The 24829-nt window shown below is 40.4% G+C and overlaps 1 protein-coding gene across 1 annotated transcript in view; it reads right to left on the reverse strand.

Annotated features, from left to right (window-relative positions):
* The window catches only part of LOC114448150 (CUB and sushi domain-containing protein 3-like), a 184495-nt gene extending 163964 nt beyond the window's left edge, over positions 1-20531 (reverse strand). Inside the window, exons 1-2 of the mRNA XM_028424904.1 lie at positions 20432-20531; positions 6578-6800 (exon numbers count right to left, since the gene is read on the reverse strand). Of these exons, the coding sequence (XP_028280705.1) occupies positions 6578-6800; positions 20432-20498 (290 nt within the window). The 5' untranslated portion in view covers positions 20499-20531. The remainder of the gene's footprint in view (positions 1-6577; positions 6801-20431) is intronic.
* Positions 20532-24829: the final 4298 nt, after the last annotated feature.

Genomic DNA, 24829 nt, shown 5'->3' on the forward strand with positions numbered 1-24829 from the left:
GTAATCAAGAGCATAAATGCATTTAGTACTTTTTTGTGTTGCTCTTTGTAATTACTGAATAAAGATTGCCTGTCATTATGTAATTTATTCCATCTGAACAAACATCTGACCTAACAACCTCTCAACATACATTCAGGGAAACACAAAGAAAAACCTAAGGGACTGTCATTTGTTAATAAGCATCTTGCTGGAGGAAACCATGTGCTGCATCCTTTTTGACAAAAAACAGAAAGTGAGAAAACAGAAGGTAGGAAAGCTTTTTCCTCCTTTCCAGTGATTTTCATTTTGTAAAGAATTAATTGTCTGAGAGCATGAGGCTTATTTGAGATTATTTGAGTTTTGAGTGAACTTAGGCACCATAAAGACTCACTGAAATATAACTTTCTGGCTTCAAATGGCACAGCCCCACATTCTAAGAAATGCACCACTTGGAAACAATAAGTGTGACTAAAACACAAAGAACAACATTGCTATTTAGAGGTTTGCTTTTGTCCTCCTTTCCTTCTGAATGGGTAAAACCTTAAAAAATATCCCTGACTTCTTGCTTTGCCAATTGTTAACACACCTAATCTTTCAAAGCGGTAATAAATATAAATGCAAGAATAAAACGTATGCATGTGGACTGCACCACATCCAACAACTTCTCCTGACAAAAAATAGGGTGTTAGACCACAGGAGATCAGGGGTTTTTACATTATTGAACCAAGCAAGCAATTGAAAAACTAGCTGGAGTCTGTTAACTTCACTTGATGCTGAATGGATCTGTGACTGAATTTAACTCTAACTTTCTAGTCAATTTTCAGATTTTAGCAGTTCTTTTTTTATATCAGATTCTTTGGCTAAGATTTGTCATTCTCATAATCCAGCCAAAAGATTCCTGGCAAGTAAAAATGTAGTCTTGCTATTGACTGACACACACATGAAGGGGTGGAGAGTGAATGCAACCTCATTTTCATCACCTGCCAGTGAGTTCTTTGCAGCCCTGAGAACTGCATTGTATCACAGAGCAAAGCTAGTGTAGTGATGGCATCCTTGCATCACACACCACCTGGTTGTACCATTAAGTAACATCAGGTATATCTCCTAGTGCTATTTTATTCACTGTAGATGTAGATCAGTGTATAATCCTTAATGATTTGTTGACATCAGCCTCTGTACATCTCAATACTATTTGTACACCAGGCATTGGTTCTTGGATTTCTCAGGTATCAGTAAAAAGCCCTGCTATAACTCCCTGATGGTTCCAAGGCAAAGGACATTTCCACCATCCAGTAAATAATGCATTCGCATCAACAAGTTGTGTGAGTTCAGTTGTATTTTCATTCACTGCATAAGTGTAGCTTCCATCTATTACAGGCGTTCACTAGAAACAGATGCTTCTGGTCACCACCGACAGTGAATCACTCTGAATTGGCAAAATACATACACTGCCTGGCCAAAAAAAAAATAGTCGCCACCTGGATTTAACTAAGCAAATAGGTAAGAGCCTCCTATTGGATAATTACTGCATGAGCGATTATCTTTTAGCTGGCAACAAGTTATTAACCCCAACTGATGCAATGAGTAGCTTTTAATTTCTTAAACAACCATGTTAAAAGACATACCTCTATGGTCTATGGTTGTGGAAAAGAAAGATGTTTGTTAGAAAAGGGTCAAATCATTGGCACGCATCAAGCAGAAAAAGCATCTAAGGAGATTACAGAAACAACTAAAATAGGGTGAAGAACTGTCCAACACATTATTAAAAATAGGAAGGATAGTGGGACCATCGTCTTTGAGAAAGAGATTTGGTCGGGAAAAAAAAATTGTGACTGATGTGTGATCATCGATCACTTGATGAAATCAAATCATTAAAAAAAAAAAAAAAAAACAGTAGAAGTCAGGGCTATGTTTAATAGTAAAAGTAAGAGCATTACCACACACAAAGGATGCAAAGGAAACTCAAGGGATTGGGACTGAACAGCTGTGTAGCCTTAAGAAAACCACTAATCAGTGAGGCTAATCGTGAAAAAGGCTCCATTTTGCTAGGGAGCATAAACATTGGACTCTAGAGCAATGGAAGAAGGTCATGGGGTTCGTCGAGCCCAGATTTACCCTGTTCCAGAGTGATGGGCACATCAGGGTGAGAAGAGAGGCAGATGAAGCAACCATCATGCCTAGTGCCTACTGTACAAGCCTGTGGCGGCAGTGCTATGATCTGGGGTTGCTGCACTTGGTCAGGCATACATGGCATGGGCCATCATTTTCACACATGCATTGGCCACCACAGAGTCCAGACCTTAACCTCATTAAGGCTCTTTGGGATGTGCTTGAGAAGGCCTCGTGCAATGGTCTGACTCTCCCATTATTAATACAAGATTTTGGTGAAAAATTAATGCAACACCGGACAGAAATAAATCTTGTGACATTGCAGAAGCTTATCAAAACAATGCCACAGCGAATGCTGTGTGATTAGGCTCACACACATCACGGCAACAGTGATTTACTCTTTGCCTAGCTCAGTCAACAATGGCTGCTAAAACGGCACCACTAGCCTAGCAGAAAAATTCTGGAAAACAAAATAAAACAAAATGAGCAGAATAAATCTAATCGGTAGATCATTTAATGATCATGTAAACAGTCGGTGTACATTGTCTTCCGTTGGTACTGCCCATTAAATATGGCGTACAACCAGCAGATATAGATGACCTTAGATTTGCTATCACTCATCTATTTATCATTCCTCATTACAGTTACACATGAGATAATTAGGCTAAATTAAGAACTGCTATTCTCTTAGGGACTAGTTCTGTTTATAAATCATTACAGTTACACATAATATCCATAATTATCAGGGCAAAATAGTGATTCCCAAAAGATTCATGCCATTAATAAACCTTCTCTCATGTTATCATCTACTGTACACATGATAACAGTGTTTAATGATTGCACTAAAAAAACTTACAAGGTGCTGTTGAACATTTGATTCTATTACACATAAATGTACTTACATGGTAGGGTAGGAGATTTCTTTCTGATGCACTTTTGGTTAAATTAGTGTAACTTCTTTTTACAATCCGATAGCAACCGATTAGTAACCGGCAGTTTCGCTTTAAAACAAAGAATATTAATCATCTGTGGAAGCTATAAAAACGCTAAAAACATCAGCCAATCCTGTGAGGCGCCCCTGCGCATAGAGTTGGCTGGTTGGCTGCTCTCTTCCTGCTCTGTGCTCACCAGAGAGGTACGTGCATGATAGCCGAAGTCACAGACTGGTTGGAAGGCGTGGCTTCGGGGTGAGCTCAGAGAGAACGGAGCGTGTGTTTACTTTCAAAATCGGAGTTTTCAAAATCTCCTACACTACCTTTAATGCAACATAATTATATTCTTACTGGTTTTTATAATAATGTACCAATTGCACTGTATAAAAATTATTTCCAAAATAAATAATTTTATTAGATTTGGACATTTCAGCCTTCAGAGTTGAGACTGTGGGTCACTGTTTGGGGAATAGCACCAAATGTTACTGCAAATTAGATAAAGTGCAAATCATCTTCAAGCTGAAAACTACACACATACACATTTACCTAGTCATGTCAAAGTTTAAAACTTAGCCTTATTGCAGACTGTAATCATAAATTGCGGTCATTTGAGGGTCACTGGCTTTATCCAGGAGAAACAGGTGGTTATTATGGAGTAGATATGGAAAAATATAAATACAAAGCACCACAGCAGCAGCAGCAAATCAGACCACCGAGGCATGATGAAAGAAAATAGGCTGATGTAATGAAAATAATTGTGTCAATTAATTTTACTATTCAATGCACAACGCCCTTTTGATATTTAAAATAACCTTTTATGCAGCAAACACAAAAAACCTCAGTATGGGAGTTTGTTTTAATATGTTTTGAAATGCAACTTGATGGTCGCACTTGAGACCGAGGTAAATTGAAAATATTTTACTAATGGCTGCTTTTGGTTGCATAACAAACATACAAAATGTGTCATTAAATAGAAAAAAATAAATAAATAGCACTGTTTGTCTACAAACTCTGAACAGAACACGGCACAGTTTAGGCACCTTTATGTCCAAAGAGTTGCTAGGAATGGTGATTAGGCCTACGTCTTAAAGTAGGCTGATGTTACCTGTGGTGATGATGTAGCTACGTTAAAACAGAGACACCACGTGATTCGGACCTCGCTAACCCTCTCATCTCGCTTCGTGGACAACATCGACCCCCGCTAAAAACAAACATGTCGGCTGTTTATCTCTGACACGTTCTGAAACTTCAGACATCTTTACTCCTACAGTGCGCAAATTCGCTAGTTTCGGCGTTGACAACGCGACAAGAAGAAACGATAGAAAAATAAATGTAACTTACTGAAGTTATCGGAGAGCAAACTGACGCTTCACTTCACCGCCATCACGTCTCTTCTCTACACAGGTGTTACTGCTGTGACTAATGAACGTCAATCAGATGACCCGTGCTGCATTCGCGGGTAGTAGGAATTTTGGGTTTTGCACGGTGCGGTGGCTTCAGGAGCTAACGTTCTTTTGTGTTGTTGTCTTTTGTGACCTAATACATGTGGCACGAAACTACGAAGATGTGCAAATGCCAAAATTTGAAATGATATTGTAAAAACACATACACACAACTTATTTAATGTGCCAATAAAAACACATTTCTGTTTTAATGTGCTCCTGTATTTGTTATTCTATTCTATTCTATTACCCATAAACCTTTCATTTCATTATGTTTTGGATATAAATGAACCGGCTCATATTGTGCTGTTAAATTTTAAAGCTGCTTTGAATGGCACTAAAATAAAGTGTGGCACTGTAACCGTTATTAATGCCTACTAAATAGCATATGTGATCACGTGACATAAGCCGTAACTTATTGATGTTGATTTAATTTAATTTTCTGTCAGTAAAATGGCATCTGTTTTATAACAGTAAGATGTCAGTAAAGCTTAATGGTTTGGTTAGAACATGAATATAAATTGCTCTGTAATTTTTTATTCTTGTATCTGTACATGTATCTGCGCCATTTGAGTCATGCATGTGATATCAGTAATTGATGTGGAGCAGGGTTACTTTTCATAAGGCAAACCTTAAAACAGTATTATGCAACCTGATCTAAATTGATCCCTCTGCTAAAGTATCAACAATGATTCAGTTGTTCCTCTTCATAGCCACCCTTTTCTATACATTCTTTGTAAAAGCACGCAACCTCAGTCCACTTTCACTGAGGCTGAGCCACATAAAAGGCCCACGAGAAATGATTTTTTTTTTTTTTTGGAGTGTCACGGTGAAATGCTGGACTCCACTTTCACCTCCATTGGAGCATGCTTGTGAATACAAGTGGATAATCAGCCACCAAGATATCTTTAAAAAGCTTTTGACAGCTTTAAAAGCTGACGTGTGTATCCACATTTCTATCAGCTCAGCTGAGAGATAATCTTCTCATAGTACACACTCACACTTATCTATAAAGAGTGGGTTTATTTTCGAGCAATTTGGTTTGACAAGGAAAATGTGAAACCTTTGTGGCTCCTTCCTTTGAAATCCAAACATAAGATGATTCAGGATTCATTTTGGGAAAGCGGAACATGGAACATCCTAAGAATGCCGCAGTGCTGATTCATTATGAATCACTATTATTATGTGTCCTTATTTTTTAACAGGCAAATGCTAATTTATTTATTTATTTTTATATCTTTTTTTAATAGGCAATGCTGATTGGCTTTAAACCCTGACAGTTAAACCAATTTCTAGGGTCGTTAGGGTTCTACTGAGCCTCTGTTTGAGACGGTGTGTTAAATTATAAAATGTTATTTTATTAGTTAAAATGTACAGAAATGACACTACGTCAGATGTTAAGCCCTGAACCTTCCCTTTTACCCTTTCCATGGCTGTTTAGTACATTTTATTTGTTCGGTTTTGTGAATTCAGTGAATGTCCTTTCAAAATGAGCCAAAATATCAAAAAGGCAACATAAACCTTCAATGAAACATTTTTTAAAAAAATCCTTACAACACTTTGAATGTCAGGCTTTGAATCCAGAACGCCACCTCTGCCTCCTCCAGTGAACCATTTGAATAAAAGACGCTGGCAACTTAGCTGACCCCTGCATCACCACAGCCAGCACAGCTTGCTCATTCAGAAGTAAACGCTGCAGGTTCTTCGTAGAGCTTTGTGGTTGATGGGCTGTTTTGGTATCTATGAATATTTTGTGTGTTTTATGGAGGAACCTGCTCTTTCTGACACTATTCCCTCAGACTATCAATATTGTACACAAGCGTATAAATAAATATGTTAAAGTCACTTTAATGTACAACTAGCATTTTTAGCTCTTCTGAAACCTTTCCCAAATGAAATCCCCAATAGCTCAGCACAACTCCCCTCAAACAGCACCAGAGACGTGTCTGACACCTCCCTGACTAGTATAAGCAGTTCTTGTCATGTGTACATTAAAGATGAACTTTCTGTCAGAAGTGATCACTGAAGGCTTTCCTCCCTCACATCTTTCCATCCCTTTTTGCCAGCCTTCAAACACTGCCTTCAAGGTGTACGGCTTCGGGGCTGCTTCCTTACCTCGTCCTGAAGTTAGCCGGGTGTGGATGCCCGTCGTACAAAGATAAAAAGTCATATTCCTCCTCCACAGCGAAAGATTGAAAAACTATATGAATCCTGTTCCCCTCGTCAGCAACAATCACCCAGGTACAGTTCGCTCCATTTGGATATCCATATGGAAACCCTGGGCTTTCTATTGTCCCATTTCTGCCTTTTAAAGTGCCTCCACATGTATGGATAAAACCTGAAAAGAAAGAGAACAGATACAATGAGTGAGTCTGTGAAGGAAGGAGAACACAAAAACAGAGTCATTATAATAGAAATGTATTTCCCTTTGAAAAACTCTGCCTGTTGCATGCATCCAACCAAGAATAAATAAAAATGAATGGATTTAAAATGGTTAAACAGGCCTATACAAACATTACTAAGAAGTAAGATTTTATTTTAACATCTGCATAACACAGTTCATGTGCAATTATATTTCTTCAACTGAGAACAAATTCGAGAAAAGCTTTATTGTGTTCTCAGCTAGGAGAAGCTGACAACCAGCTGACTAGGAGCCAAATTGTATGTTTCCATTTATGCTTTCTGTTCCTCCTCAAATTAAAAAAGAATAAGCTGCAACACCCACTGCTGTAATAACAGGAGAAAATGCATAACTGGGGAAGTTTTTCAGTTTTCTAAAACAAAAAGCTTGTGATGCACAATCACGGTTCAGTGCCACAGAGCTCCACAATTAAACATCCAGCAAGGTTTCTCAACTTAGTGTGGCACAAGAATTTAACAGTCAGCACACATATGACGACTATTTGCACCTTAACGCACTGGATGCTGAGAATCAATATCCTTCTACCCTACTACTATTATCTGGTTGCTTGGATAAACGTTGTCGTGTCGATGTAAATGAGCTTGTGTGCCACAGCTGAGTAACCCCGATGTATTCAGAAACATCATTTACAGTAGACATATTCACACACACTGTTGCATGCTGCTGCCTGGGTGGAACCTGCACTGTTCATCCTGGATCCAAAGCTTGATTTTCTGTCTACTTTCCAGTTCCCTGGCAAATTTTAATAGGCAGCCTGAACAGTGTGATACCCCATTAATTGGTGCATCCAGTCAACTTTCAATGTCCGTGCAATGATCTACAAGGCAATGATGCATACCAACACCTTTAAGATCTGTTTAATGGGTGTTTGACTTTTCCAAGTATGTACCTTATCTGTTTGTTATTTTCATGGACAGGATTTCAAAGCAGACTTTTGCTCTATGTTGATGATATTCTCTTTCCGGCAGCACAGAAAGGCCTCGAGTTTTTTACCTACATGGTTTACAATCAAGCGTGAGCTGGTTGAAATATTTAACACCTCTTCCTGAGTCTGTTTGTAGCTGAATTTCTTTCCCATTGGAGGAAAAGTTTAAGAAGGTTCACCAGGCACATCCAGCTGGCTGGAGGCCCTCAGGCAGGCCAAAGACAAAGTGAAGGGATTTTGTTTTCAAGCTCCAGCAGGGATATCCCAGGAGGAGCCGAAGGAAGCTTCTGCATTTTTGCTATTGTACACCTCATGGTCTGAGCAGTTTGGACAATGTGTGTTCTCACAGTGGCACCTGTTCCCTGCACATTTTCACTTTCAATATACTCTCATAAACAATACAGGAACATGATCCCATACACACTGTGTCACACTCTGCTTTTTATTTGAGCCTATCTGCCGTGTTGTCTAATGAAATGCAAACTTAATTAAGATGCATGGTTTACCCCCCACAATTTACTCCTAGTGTAATTAGCTTTTCATACTTGGTAGGTAACGGATGTTGTGCATAGTGTTGGCTACACACACACACACACTCACACATCATTGCATTATGGGGAAAAACAAAACACACGGATCACTTGGTAGCTATGCAACTCAAATGGCCTCTAACTATGACAGTCATTTTTCCAAACAGTATGTTCTCATAAATTGACAGGAACAGTCAAAATGTTAAAACTCTGAGACAAAGTGACATTTAATGTCCCTGTTGTCAAACTGGTTCATTTCATTATTTTCTGACAACACCTGGCAGCTGTTTATATTACACAGAAACAGGAAACACCGATTCCTTTATCACATACACAATAATCCACCATCATTGCTCACAGTGGTCCTGAACCTGATCTATGCATCATCCCTATGTATTGTTCAGATAACTGGCAGCTAGTTCAGCCCTCCTATATACAGCAAATCAAGTGGCCTGACCTTTTTACATACAGCTATAAACACAGTACATACACAATGTTTAATGTTTGTTGATGAGCTGCTGCTCTAAATACAGCAGGGGGAAATTCCAGCCAAGGTTTGTTGCATGTCTAAGTCGCAATTATTTCTGCCACCATTGAGCAAACAGGGTAATCATGGCAAATTTGTACCATTGATGCACCGCCCACAGGGTCAACATGATCCAACCTGTGACGCAGAGCATTATGGGTGCCTTCAAGTACTCTTGGGAATATGATAATTATGAGCACAGCCCTCATCAATGGTTCAACTAAACTGTGAGGGTGGGTAGATCATATACTTTTAAATGAAGGGAAGATGTTTGTTGTTAGATGTTGTTAGATGTTAGATCTACATTTTACAAAGGGAGCCTCTGGTTCACACAGGACAATGAACTGCATGTGAACTGTTAAAAGAGAAGGGATGAAGAGCATGTCACGCACATCGACTCTTTAAATTTCCCTGTATAAGTAATTTAAGGAAAATCATTACACAAGATGAGCCCACCCACAGTTGTGCAGTAGTAGTTAAGCCTCAGTTTAGACTTAATTCACCTCAGTCAAAGAGAGGGATTAGATTATTATGAGGGCAGAAATGCATAACATTGCACAATTTGAATGCTGATGCCTGCCTTTATTTTCCTTTAGAAGTCACCTCTTCCATTCTTCTGAACACCCTTTCTTTCCTGAAATGTAATTTTACCTGACCATGACCAGAACAATGCTGCCATACCAAATAAAAGTGGGATAATAATGCTCTGCAACACTGCCTTAATTTTTACAAGCTTAGTCAAAGACAGAGGATTGTTGTACATGAACATTAGTTTACAACCATTCCTAATATATTATAGTTGTATAGTAATCGAGATCATCATCATCAGGGTTAGCCAGGCCTGCTGCACTGATATTTATCACACCTTCAGCTATAAAAGGTATTATTGAATGCTTTCTGTCTGTTTTTTCTTATGTTTGTAGTCAGATAAGCAGTTAGCTAATCGCTGCATCTCTTTGGTTTACATATTACAGTATTGATTACCTCTAATGAATGTCTGTTGGAGTGAGAACAGCCAAGTAAAACATATATGCAACCAGACACATGCAGTTTTAATTGCTGCTACATAACTATGAGTGCAAATCCAGCAAACTAGACTTGAGTTATGTCACAGTCACCGCAAGAGTTTATAAGTGTGGCTAACCACTGAAGCTCCCCTGGTTTAGGGTCAACAGAGAGGAACCTGTAAATCTTGTGATGGGCTCAGAAGCATGCAGACTGACACAAGAATTAAAGATAAAAGTATTACTGGTTGTATGTTTGGCCAGCTTCTGTCTCTTCTACATTAACTACTTTAGCACCCACAGAGCTCAATTAGTCTCTGAGATATTTCAGTGTTTGTGAAGTATTAGATGACTAATGTAGTGAACTATTTAGAGTAATGCTGTTTGTGTGAACTGCTTAGCAGTGTTTGTGTGGCTGATTGTTCTGATGTCCTGGGGATGACAGAGCAGATGCTCAGTGCCAACATATCTATTTCCCTTTTTTTCTGCCTCTTTCCCCCTCCTCTGATCTACTTCTTTCTTTCATCTTTTATTTCTCCTCTCTCAGCTTTCTCTGAATGCATTTTCCCCTCTTGTGTCTCCTTCAGCTTGCTTCTCAGCCTCTTCTTGTCCTCTCACCTTCTTGTGTTTACAGCTACTGCCAGTTGTTCTGAAAAGATTTCTTTATCCCCCTCTTCCTCCCTGCTCTACAGCTCTGCCTCTGTCCGAGTTTTTTCTATCCATTTCGATTTGGAATCCTCCTTTTTTAATGCTCTGAATTATACAAGCTTGTAATATGTTAAGCACTGTCAGCTCCATAAAAGCCGATTCTATAAAAAGAACACTGTAAACATTCATCTTGTTACTTCAAAGAGAAACACGACAACAACATGGACTTCCTTGTACAGAACATGCTTTAAACACATCTATCACTTGGACCTACAGTATGTCTTCCTTGAATACAATTGTCACGCTCAGCTGCATGCTCCGACCTCCATCATCACTTCAATTGTGAAACGCACTCCCCGGAGTTTTCTCCGACCCTGTATTAGTGCCACGCTGCAACAACGCCTATAAGTTGTGATGAGAAACCAAATTAACAACATGCTGTGATTGCACAGTGGGGAAAACACAGTTCAGAAATATAAATCAGTATCATATCGTCTGGCAGAAACAGTGGCCTCAGCAGGCAGCCAGGCTGCCTGACAGACAGCTCAAGAATGGTCCCAGCTGTTCCTCAAATAGTTACATTTACCTCTGGCCTATTGGATTTACACACAAACCCTGCAATGCCACACCTCTGATGCTGATAAAGCCAGTTTCCTGTCTATGTTGCCCTTAGCAAAAATGGCAGTTATTTCTCATTCTGATAAGATTTCCGAATGTGTTTGTCTAGAATGAATTGTGTGTGTTTGTGTGCAAACATGCATATTTATATGCGTCACTGGCAGTGTAGTGCTTCTCACTGATGAACGCAGAGATTTGGGGCAGAATGAACCAGTTAATGAACCTCAGGATGGAAAATAAGATTGATCTTGTAAACAAAATACATTATGCATCACAGAGGGCATCCTATTATTTTCAAGGCCTAAACAAATTTGTTGCAGGCTAAATGAGTTATTTAAGGTGTGAAATCAAGAGACAACACTTAAAGCTTGCTTTCCAGTACACAGGCTGGTGTATGAAAGGGCAGTCACACCCTCAAACACAGCCAATATGTTGTCCTCCATCATTATTGTGGATTTGTATTGGCCCATTAAGACCAGCAATTATGTGCAGCAGGAAATGGGGAGAGCAGTCATTTACTGCCATCCAAATAATTATGAGTGACAAACAGACTACTGGGTTGCTGAAAGGTATGAGAGATTGCCCATCCCCATTGACTATATTTGAACGGATTCTCATTAAATAGGCTTGGAAAATAAACAATCACAGTTTGACCTGTTCTCTTCAGGTTGTTGCTTCAGGATCCCGCAGGGCACATTTAACTACTAGACAAAAGCTTTTCTTCCCTCCTGCAGTGAAACAGCTGAATTCTGATGAAAGACTGCAGCACTTAGAGCGGCAAATTTATTGTGTTCTATTGTATTTGTATTTTATCGACTGCCTATTGTTATCAGTGGCAGACTGCACAAGACAATAAACTTGATCTAATCTAACAAAATCCTGGGGCTTATTGCAATCAGAGTAACATTCAAATGAACTTTTTTCCTGCACTAATTAATGGTATTTAATGTGGTGGCAATGACAGAAATGTTGCAGCTCCCTCTTTGGCACCAGTCTGTACAAACTTCTTCCATTAATGGACCTAAATTACATGTTACATGCCTTTGGGTTGAGAATTAGAGATTCAAAAATACCGTACTGTAGCTTGGTTATTTGTAAACAGCTCAAGTATTCCACTGAATCTTCATTAGTTCATGTCGTGTGGATGAGAAACAGCAGGCAGACATCGACTGCAGGGCTCTTTGTGAGGACAAGTTCGCCGCATGTTACCAGACTACACTTTGAAAGGTCTGCAGTGTCACAGCAAATGATGCCACAGTAACAATGTCACAATGTATTATTGCATCGGAGTCGCTCGGCAGATGCTTCGGACCAAAGCGACTTTTCCTCCACATACACACATAACTGGTTATTGTAACCAGTGTGTGTGTGTCTGTGTGTGTCTCATGAACTGAGCCAAGCGAGTAAAGACGGCTGAGGTGAACTGTTTTCATCTTTCTTTGAGCTCTGACATAACTGTAAGATGTTTCAAGCCCAATTAAACCTTCTTCCCCTTAAAAAAGAACTGAGCCCTGAGTGCTCTTCTTACTGCACAGTAATATCATTCATTCAGTCATGATATTATCAGTGGTCAGTTTGTAAGGAATACTTAGATTAAGCTAATGCAGTCTTAGCTTCACAGAGGTAGTAGAGTAAGGGTCCCAGATCAATAAGGGTGTTGGAGGAAGTTGGAGTCTTATCCCAAGACATTTACAGCCCACAGGGAGTCCACCAGCCTTATTGATAAATCTGTTAATATCATGGTTATTGATCTTGTCAGTGGGTGGTGACAGTGAGCACCCTTACACAACAAGAGTCATGCTCTTCCTGACAGGATTGTCCTCACCTGCCACAAAACTACACAAGCTACCAAAAAAAGTCATCTATCACCTATTGTTATATAAATGTAAAAAGCTTCTGCCTTTAACAAATTGGCATTTAATATGTAAAAATGTATTTTTTCAGTAATGAAACTTTTAGATTGATGCTTGACCTCACATAAATATTGTGACTGTATGAGGATCCAAGGGTCAGTGTATCAACAATAACAATAATAAGACTAAAATATGAATGCATGGATATTCACAAAATATGCAAGTAAATGAATACATAATGACATGAATCATTAAATGATGCTAAAATGCTCAGTTTTAGACTTTTGATGTAATAAGCCTGGCTTTGACCACCAGCCGATTTGTGCATTTCGTGTTTTGCCTCCACCCTTCAAACATGACAGTATCTCTCTTCAAACAACCCCAAAGCCCAACATACACACGCCTACTGAGCTATGCACTTTCAAGCTCCTCTTTTTAACTTATTTCTGGCGTGTATTATTTTCTCCCTCTCTGCGTGATACTCCATTTCCTCACGAATGACTGTAGCGTATGCTCAGCCGAGGACACCTCTTGCTTCAGATGGCATTTCATCATCATTCGCGATGATGGCAAATCAAACACAGAGGGGGAAAGGCAATAGCAGCGCTACAAAACCTGCATTGATTTGCACCTGACCTTAAAGGTGAGTCAGCCAATATAGAGATATCCATCAGCGAAGACTAGTTACAGAGCACAGAGTGTGAAGATGGAGCCCTTACCAAGCAAAAACAAAGGTCAACAAACATCTTGCCAGGCTTCATTTGTGGCAAAAATCCTGCTTTGCGTTTTGTATCCACACCCCTCACAAAACACCACAGAGAGAAACAGCAGTGTTATACACTTCTCAAAAGTTCAAAGACTAAATGAGGGCTGCGCTGGGATTATATTTGATCTACAGTGTTAACAATAATGCATTCTGAGAAAAACACAATCTTCGCAAAACAGTAAAAAATAAAATGAAATTGAAATAGTTTCCCGTGAATATAATGCAAATGGTAAAAGAGAGCGAGAGAGAGAACTTGTTTGTTGTCACACCTTTAAATCATGAATATTGAGGGTCTGTGCCCCATCAAATCAGAGCTACTGCAACGCTTACAAGTTATGTTTCGGAGGCAATTTTGTCTTTTCTCCTACATACTAAACCTGAGCCATGGCCATAAAATGTGGAGGGAAGAGAAAATAATTTTTCATCAGCACAAGCAGGGAGACAACAGTGATGACTACCTGGGCCTAGACAGCAACCTTAGTAGACAGAATCTTAAATTGATGTCCCTAAAGAGAAGGATTTTATCTGCATGGCTGTGCTGCACCTTCACAATTCATACTGATAGAATGTGCATAATCGCAGCCGCTCACTATGCTTGTCTGCATGCTTGATGAAAGGAAAATGGGCTTCGTACAACAAAAACAGAAAAGAGGCTTTCTAGCGAATGACTATTACCTCATGAGTGTGTCACTGCAATTTGGAAAAGGGCTCTGAAATATTCCATTTGGTGGTTTTAAATTGCCAGCCACTGAGGTGAAAAATACTAAAATCAAATACACTGCCACACCAAAACGCAGCTGGCACATGCACAAATACACACATACCACTGCACGAGGAAATAACAGAGGTTGTGTGTCTGCATGGCCAAGTATAATAACTATTTCCCAATGTCAGCATGCTTCTGGTGCTTCAGCTACTTCCCAGTAGATACAGTATTTTATGGCTAGACACCAATACCTCCTCGAAGTACTACTGGGCCATACTGCACCTGATGCCAGACCACCACTGTGAGAGCTGCTGTACAACACAAAAGTGTGAGCCAACAACATATCTAATAGGATGGCTGTATCTGTAGTCTCCCAAATAAACAATAACATCAACATTTCACTTTTCCCACAAGAAAGCACAGACCAACAATCTGTCTTTTTCTTTCTCCAGGCAAAGTCTAAAACAGTTATTGGCTGTTTTTCTTTTAACTTTCCAGGTAAACATCATCTTCTATAAGGTTTAAAAACCTGTTTGCATATTGAAGGAATGTATTATATATATACAATGTATACTATGTAATATATATATATATATATATATATATATTATATATAAAGTGTTAAGCACCTCTTGGCATCTTGCTTGAAAAATCAATCACCGCTTTACAAAACTGCCTTATTAATAATTAGTAGGTTTTATATACTCCAAAATGTGTTAGACCACACATGCCAACCTGTGGTGCCTCCAGGAAAGTAAAAGCAATGGTGACAGCAGTTTAGATGTGCAGATGTATGCAAAGAAAGTAACAGCTGCTGCAGTTTTAACTGTTTCTCCACCTGCAGGCAAAGGTTGCACATGACATCTTTTCAAAACGTGTGTGTGTGTGTGTGTGTGTGTGTGTTTTTACACACACACACACACACACACTAAGGTAAAATAAATGAGTTGATAAAATTGGGACAGTACAGTGTAACACTAACCTGCAGCATATGAAAAAAAGAAGTAGAATTAATCTCATGGTAGCAGAGTACCAGGTTTTTATCTCACCTTCCCCTTTATAGGTCCTAATAATAGGTGGTATTAAGCATTTATGATATTTATGTCATTTGTAAGCACCTTGACAAATAAACAATAGATGAGTAACGTGTAACAGTCAGTCATCTTTCTCGATCAATCCATAAAAAATGTTTTATCAATACTTCTGTGCACAAAGCCTCATGCCAGTTTTATGTAAAACAAACCAAAGCTTCAAAACTGCACACTTTGTTTTCCACTTGAATAAAATAATATATTAAAAAAACATAATCACAGTCAGCCTGGGCCTCAGCAATCACCAATAAATAAATTCACTACATTAAGCAACAGTTGTTGTTTTTGTCTCATGCATCATCCATTTACTTTGGTTTGTTTGTTGTTTGTTGGTTAAAAAACACATTTTCCTGGGCCAAACTGGAGAAAAAATATCAAGTGTGAACACACAGAGAAACAGAGAGAGAGAGTGAGACAGAATATGGTTTTAAAGACAGCTGAAAAACTGTCTGTAGGTGGTACAATATAAAAGCAATTACTCCTCTCTTCTTTTTTTCTTGTCATTTCTAACCTGCTGCTGTGCTTTCAGAATCCACAGGCTGGACTAGAAGTGCAGGTCTAAAATGGCTGGCACAGGTAGTAGCTACTTGTCTGCAGTTAGATGGTACTACTGGCTGACCTTCTCTCTATCAGTGACACTGAATGTGATGCAGATTTACATACAAAGACATGTTTTTGTGCATCCATGTGCAGGTGGCATGATTGACAAGCCTTTTTTATATCCATAAACATTTATTCTGCAATAGTTACTGAAATATTACGGTCACATTTTATACATAGAATGGACGAACATGGATGAATAACTGATTCCATAAATGTAGCTACAGAGGCCAGGATAATAGGTTAATGTACACAGCATGGAATCTTAAAGTCAGATGATTAGACATCAATCAATGACTAAATGAAATTAAAACAAAACATGCTGCAACAAAAGCTGCATTCATAAAAGCTGTCAGGGAATTAACAGTAACATGACATTTTACAGAGAAATCATTCATTGGAAATTGCTTATATGTTCCCACTCACACAGCCTCCTTAACATTGAAAGCAAGCCAGTTTAGATGAGAGTCTTAGCAGGTATCTGTAAAGCTATCACTTTAATTGCTCTTGAAATATGCTGAGGAGGTACATCCTACTCCACTTAGCAGTCTACCTCCTCAGTTACCTTCAGATCCACCTACTTTGTTTCCCTGACCATGCCTCACCCCTGCCTGCTCTCCTGTCACATATCAGAAATCCAGTCGACAGCCACACAAACAAACAAGAGCGGCTGTGAACTCTGTGGAGGGCGATCCATGAAGGTGTGTGGGTATGCATAGTTATAAACTTAATAATACTGGAAATACAGTACAGTGTGGATAGAAGGACAAACATTATACCACAAAAGAAATCATGTTTAAGCTATATTTGGCTATAATTTAATGTTTTGTTATGATGAAATTACAAAATTCTCCCTTATCAAGACATTTTTTTTTAACTGCTGGACGATTAAGTCCACATGAATGCATACATTCTTATCAGTCAATATGCCACTGGACAGTCTAATCCCCACCAGAAAATGGCACCTGAGGTGCAGAATCCAGTCCACCATGAATCTGTAGCCTTGACTCTGGAAGCAGCTTCTCCTCAACCTATTACATTTAACCTCAACAAACTGGGAGCGATTTTTCTTCCTGAAGACAAGATATTGCCAATCTCTCTCCCACAGGAGTCCTGCTTATATTAAAACTGACTTCATCAGAACCAGCAAACTATATCCAACCTTCACGGGGACCTGTCAGCAACATCTAACAGCTTGGCCAAGGCTTAAATCCACAGGCGAGAGGCCAGTGGCTAAGTTGAGTATCACTTCTGCAGGTGCCACTATCCATTGAGATATCAGCACTGAAACATTGGAAATATAGGGAGTAAAAGAGTTCCAGTTCCTTCAACAGTTTATTGTTCTTTCCAGTTCCAGTTGAACCCAAGTGGTTTTCTTGAGACTGGCTAAAGTTTTCTTACTTATGTTTCTTCTAGCACTCTTGTGGAGATCAGGAAACCTTGGGGGCAGTGGGATAATGCCCACATTCCCTGAAGATAGAGTATAATTACACAGACAAATTGTAATCCTGATTAGCCCCAACAGCCTTTCCAGCCTGTTTACATAATCACATTGAGATAAAGTCTTCATCAAGGGCTCAGTGGCCAGATTACAGTCTGTGCAGAACCCACCTGATTACCAGCAATTAGTGACTGCCTAGTATAGAGTAAAAACACATATGTACAAAACGTGCGTGCTAGAAAGATATGTGAGACATACAATGTAATTACAGCAAACAGAAGTGGTAGGACACACCAGATGGACAATTTTCACCCATCTGCCTGCTATCATTAATTGTTCACTGTCAGATGATGGACTAATGTTGGTGTGGGAAACAGGCCTCTGTGCTCTGTTTGTCCTCTCCTGTGGCGTCCCCTCACTTCCCTGCTCTACCCTATTAAGCCCCAAATGACAGCAGCTGAATGTCTGAGTAGATTTTGTATTTGAAATTAAAACTACAATCTAAACTTTATTTATTCCATGAAATGTATAAAGTTAAATAGCATCCATCTGTTTCAATATTCCAATAATCATAAACAATATAAAGGGGCAGACGCAGGAAGCTGTGGCCATAACTCCAGTCTGGGTCTTTTTTCATTTCGAGAGCATCACCACTCTCTCACGTGACGTTATCTGCTGCCTCCACAGGCATGTGTCATAAGAATGCGGCGCACTCAGCTTTGTGACTGTCTCATTATTGTGAACATGATTGATCCCCCTGATCGATGAATGCAGTGTGACTGTCATAAGAATAAAGGGCAAATGCAACTCTTGTACTGAAGAGGAGATAGATTAGCTAGAGCGCTCACTGTCAGTGCAAAGGAATTCAATTCATATTTGAGCCAGGTGTTTTGCTCAGTCTGCTTTCAAAAAGTCCAGTGCCTGCAATTTAGCTCCCTGAATTTGTGTCTGTGTCATGCAGTTTTATACGTTCCCAGAGGATTACGTGACACAGTTGCAGGGGATGTCCACTATTTGGTATAAGTGCACTGCTGCAATAAAAAATGTTAAGGTAGCGCTTTCATTTATTTCAAAACGAAGTTGCTAAATTTCATAAATTTCACTGATGTGAAAGTGCAGAGAATCAGACAGGTGATGGAGATAACTGAAATTAGAACTCTGCCTCACCCATCAGGGTGCCGGCTCAAAAATAATCTAATATCTAGACATTGAAAAAGAACCTCTGTTGTACAAACTCTGCTGGAATGGAGCCTTTTTTATGGCATCATTATCTTTGCAGGAGATGTGAGTCACAGCCTGGATCAAGTCGATATCTTTTTACTTCTGCAAACATTGTGTCAACTGTCAGAGCAAAGGAACAACAGCTGGTTCTTCCTTCTCACATTGCCACATGTCACTATTTCTTCCACTTTTTTTCCAAGAGAAGACTTTCTCCTCTTCCTCTTCCCCCCATCTTTCCTCCCTCCCAACGCAATTCCTGGCTGGCTGGATCCCTAATAAGTAACAGAACTAGGAGGATTGGCAGTGGCCTCAAGGTTTGACATTGCCACAATGTGGGTGGTGATGAAACAGCACTGTGCCCGACTCTGCTCAACTCGACTTGGCTCGTTCTTGGTGGGCGCTGCTACTCAGCATGCTGCACATTTCATCCACCCCCAGTAGACAGACATGAGAATTACTCACAGGGGGAACATTCTGCATGTAAATTAATATGTGTGTGTGTCCATATTCACAAACGCACACATGCATTCAACAGATAAGTAAACGGAAAATGTCGCTGAACACATTCTAAGGAGAAAACATGTGGATTTGATTGGTGTTTTTCTTCCCTATTCTGTTTCGTGCAACACACTCATGCACATTCTTGTAATCTCTTTTTTTAACATGCCAACATATAATTAGCATGGAATTGGTTTTATGTTTTCTGTGAGAGTTGTTTAAATGTCATACAGTGGAGGAGCAGAAGATAATGGCAGTGTGGTACAGAAGCAACAATTGCTGGAATGACTTTTACAGGAGCTGTAATATGTAAGTAGCATGAATCAGATTTATGTATAAGAATAAACAATAAAACTGAGAGGTCGGGCAGTTTGGTACAAAATCTGGATTTTGTGTGTTTATATTCTCATTCTCTCGTTTAAGAAAACACGGTCAAATAAGTGAAAATCAGGATAAAATATATTGATAAAAAACTGGAAGCAGCAGTTACCTCACAAGCTACAAAGAACATTCAAATGGGCAGACCCTGAGGAAAAAGCCACTGGAATACTAAGAAGCCCACCTTACACCTGCCTGCACTGGCAAGTCCGATAAACACCAGTCGACAAATTGGTTCTACATCACTTATTGCCTTGGCGCTTAATATGGTTTCAGTGACATTTCTGGCAAATAAGTGGCCCCTGAATGAAATCCCACATAAATACATGAAAACTCGCCCAAGAAGAGAGAGAAATGAGGACGGCTTTCATCCCAAATAAATCAGATTCTCTTAACATCCTATAGGTAATCTGCAGTGCATGCACTTGCGCCTCAACAATTCACTAGTTAGCCCACTAAGCAAAGCAGCTCACGTAGGCTATTAGAAGAAGCGTAGGCTACCGCAAGAATATCTATTGAGCGCCTCAGTCAAAGCCTGCATTGAGCGCAAACCTCGGAAATGCGTCCCTTAAAACTCCATCCAAGCCGCGGCAGCCCTATTTTGCGCACGTCTGTAACGTTAAAGCTTTTGATTTTTCCAACACGCACACTCTCTCACACACACACTAACACACACACACGCACGCACCGAGGCACGCCAAGCGCGTCAGAAAATACAGAGAATTGCTGCAGTGGCTCGTACCTTTCACACAAGTGAACATCAGTGAAAAGATGAGATTCCAAAAAACAATTCCCGTCCTAATCCTCATCGTTTTGGTTTGAACAAAGTCCCTTCGGCCACATCTAACGCATCTCCTGTTGAAAACGTCCCGTAGTTCAATAGATCCGTCGTAGTATCCGTCTCTGTAAATCCCCTTCATGTTCACTACTCAAGCATGTAACCTACAGCCTAATTTCTCTTTCTGTGGGATTTAAGGAGATTTCCTTCTGAGAGGAGAAACAGGCAGAGCCGCCCGCCGCGCTATGTCAGCTGATAGGAGAGAAGTGAGCAAGACTGAATTTTAGGATAGGACCACAGCAACCTGGACGAGGGCTCAACCATCTCTGCTGAGAGGGGCATCAAGTGTGAGGATCTCTGTTGGCGCGCTCTCACATCTGCTGCTCAACATCTTTCCCCTTATAATCCCTATTAACCGGCTGAAGACGGAGAGGGGGTCTAGCCTACAATTTGAATGCTGCCTTTATCGATCGGCAATTGAACTACGCAGAGTGAGAGAGAGAGAGAGAAAAAGGTGGTGGGGAGGGTGGGGATGTGAGAGGGAGAGCGTCCTGTGTAAGTATGATTTGGCTGATGTGTGGGTAACAAATCATGAAGTCGGAACAGTGAGGTGTGGGAGGCAATGGAGGAGGGGAGGGGGCATGTCTTTATGAGAAGAATGTAAATCCTGAGAAAGAAATGAACTCTGTTAATGACAGCATGTGCTTTATGTGTGTGTGAGAGAAGATGAAGGAGATGATGATGAAGAAGAAGAAGAGGGTGGGGGTGTTAGGTGAGACTCAGACAGGCAGCATCCCATCCCGAAAGCTGATGAAAGAAATTTGCCTGGTAGGCAATCCCACCATAACTCTGATTTTCATTTTGGAGATCGAGCAGAGCCCTTATTGGGAGTGATGGGCCTGGGCAATTTGCAATGCAAAGATGGAATGATGACGGCGCAAAGCCCAGCTCAGCTGCAGTGGGGCTCTTCTGCCATCTAGCTTCGGAAGAGTCATCGACCTCTACTTTGAAACAGGGAGGGGGAAAAAAAGAGGCGAAAGCAGTGAAGCGGGAGGTCGTGATTGCACATAGAATGAACATCATTGGGTCTGTAACACATTCAGATAGTTTTTTCAAGAGCAGCTCTTAACCGCTTCCTGTTTTCGTGACAATCTCTGGGTTGTTGTAGCTCTGAAGAGGCAAACAAATCCAAGTTTGAGAGCAGCAGGAACATTAAATCATGTATCAATCCAGGATTGAATATTGCCTAATTAATAACTGTAGTTGCAATGACCTCCATAGAAATCAATACCTCGTGGTCTATTGGCAAGATTTATGGGAGTCAAGTCAGCAGGGTGGGTTCATAAGGAAGCCTCATAAATTAACACAGAGCCAAAAACACAGGCTCCTCATTGACTTCCACTGTGGGAGCTGTCCGTGGTGCTGAAACTAGAAACCATAGGGCCAAATGTTTCCAAATCTGAATTAATATTCTCATCTGCCTCACAGATTATCATGTTTTGCATGTTTCTGTGTCCAAGGTTAGCTGGCTAGACAGAATGGACCTCCCGCTCTATCTCTCTTCCTGCCTCCTAGGAGAATAAATAGGAAAAAACTGCTTGAATGTGCTATTTGATCTCATCTAATTACAAGGCAGCAGAGGGCAATGGGACTGTTGTCCTCTGACCAGATATTCAGAAAATATAATTCAACTCAGGGGTCCAAGTGATGATAAATTCAGCGTTTAGATTTTAGGTGTATGTGTGATTTGGTGAATTGCATTCTTTACTGTCTTTCTGGTTTTTGTGAGCTCAATGAAATGTATCACAGAGCTTTGTGAAAATCATATTTTACATGTTTCTGTGGACAGCTTGATATTAATCTATCTCTTTCTACCCTTTCAAACTGATTCTCTAGCACATGAGCAATAGATCTGTATCCCAGCTCCATCTCTCTGTACGCTTGTTTATCGCAATGGTTTATGCAGCAGAGGCAAACCACTGCGTATCTGCCAGTGTGAAGTGGAAGGTCCCTTATTCCCTCCTGGCATCAGAATTCTTCAGGTGTCTACAGGCCCGTTGGAGGCTGCTGGAGATGGATTGAGGCACCGGGCAGCTTGTCTTTACCACTGTAATCGACAGGTGGGCCCAGGAGAGTGGGCTTCAGTCGTATTGATGCCTCTCGCCAGCTCTTGCTTGCTACTTGATGAGCAATCAGACTGCCTCCTGCCTGCTCCTCCTGTTGCTGTGTTGTGCATCTGTGTGTGTGTCCACATATAGGTGTTACTGTTCATACATGACAAAATTGAATGTATAAGCTCTTGTACATATATGGATTGGTGTGCATGGAGACATGCCTGTGTGCTCTAGCTCACACTGACACACAAGAGGTAAGTCGCCTGTTGAATGTACCTTTACACTATTACATAAGAAAAGAGAAGACCAGCCAGATAATCAGCCAGCTAACCTGTTACGGTGACCACTAACACCGATTTCCGTTCAGAGACTTGTACTCGTGGATCTGGGCAGCCTGTTCTGATTAGCGTGAAACCATGTATGAGGACTGACAACAGGGAAGCTTCCCATGTCATACACAGGTCAAAGGTCAGCTTTTTCCCCAGAGGGGGATCGTGTGGAGTATTTTTTCATTTTTTTTACTTCTCTATCCATGTGTATGTGTATGATATGCATGAATGCATGCACATGTGTGAATAGAAAGTGTCAGACTACTGGTGTCATTGCAAGGCATGTGCCCTTCAGTATCTGCTTTCATGAACACATGCTGTGTTGGTATATGCTGCGGCGTACATCTAAGTTGAAATCTTTACGCCTCGGTTATATTTTGTTTGCGCGTACATCTGTTTGTGTACTGGGGCAAAATGCAGCTGGTGGGGCGTTGATAGAGTAAGCACCAGGGTCGGATTAGCTGGCTTGACTTCCCTGGAGGAATGTTTCTGAATCTGGCCTCTTTCCGCACACTACTACTAATCCACTGATGGGTTCTGCTGCTCCATTGCTCTAGGTCTGCTACCTACAGCACCAGAGGGGCAAGACGAAGGTGGGGGCAGGTGGAGGGCGGACGCATGCTCTGAAGGCAGAGGGGGATGGAGATGGAATCAGTGTTTGTGTATATATGATTGTGGGCCCTTGTAGCTCATTTAAAACTTTTCCGCTCTTGCAGTCAAAAGAAACGTCTGTTAACTTTTGTTTTTCCTCTTGCTTGCATGTACATATTATTTTATATCCTAATGTATTCTGCCACCATAGCAGTGTGGATGATCTTTGCTGCACTCCAATGCTTCTAGATGACATCCTATCAATGAATTATGACTGAAATAGAAAAAGTGAAAGACAGACGTTTTTCTCCCTGCATGCAGAATCAGTTGCACAGCGTAACGTGGATCTAGCAATTATACAAAAGCACACCTTCACGCTTCATCCTGTAGCAGGTTACATGGCAGTGCGCTGACAAAAATAAGCATTGACAGTTTCACTGACATGCCTAGCAAGATCATCATCAGTGCAACGCTAGCACTTTAGCTGAGGGCAACACTCTGAGCTATGAGTCATGGTAAATGGCTCAGTCTGAATAAATATGGATAAAAAGCGACATCAAAAACACCAAAACCATTTTTGCTCCATTTTTAGTCTAAGAACAGCATCATAAAATATGAATTACACAATATTTTGTCTTTCCTCTACATGACCCATTCTAACACTTTCTGAAATCTCACCACCTTCACCTTATTACTACATGCGGGTCTACCACACACTGCTGTCTTTTCCTGATTAGGTCTTATATTGGTTTCACCATCAGATCCATGCTGACTGAGCCTACACTCGTGTGCTTTGTTCACACATCTGACATTAAGCATTCTTAATGTTCGGAGGAAAAGTTTGAAATAGTAGGACAAGAGAGGCGGAGGGAAGACGTCTGGAGAAGGGAGAACAAAGAGCAGAGAAGAAAACAGGGGTTAAAAGTATTGATTGAGGGATGGCTGCAAACACAAAGGTGAGAGACAGAAAACAGATGTGAACTGAAGAGAGTGAGAGAGAAACAGGGAAGGACAAACAGGCAAAAGGAGGGTGAGCGTGAGGATGAATCGAGGTTGTTGGCACTGGAAATAAAACAAGAGAGAAGAGAGACAGACAAGGGAGAGGGAGCAAGGGTAACGCATTATAATAAGCTGCTGGAAAAAAATAGATTTGAGGAGCACAAAAGCCAGAGATGCTGGAGAAATGTAATGAATAGAGAAACAAATAGATACTAAATAAATATGTTGATGACATATTTTTAGGTGACACAATAAGCTCTAGATAACACCCAAGTCTGGAAGAGTTTCAGTACTAGTTGGTGCATTAAGGATGGAGATAAATCTATGCA

Source organism: Parambassis ranga, chromosome 16 (genome assembly GCF_900634625.1).
Source record: "Parambassis ranga chromosome 16, fParRan2.1, whole genome shotgun sequence".
NCBI classification, from domain to species: Eukaryota; Metazoa; Chordata; class Actinopteri; family Ambassidae; genus Parambassis; species Parambassis ranga.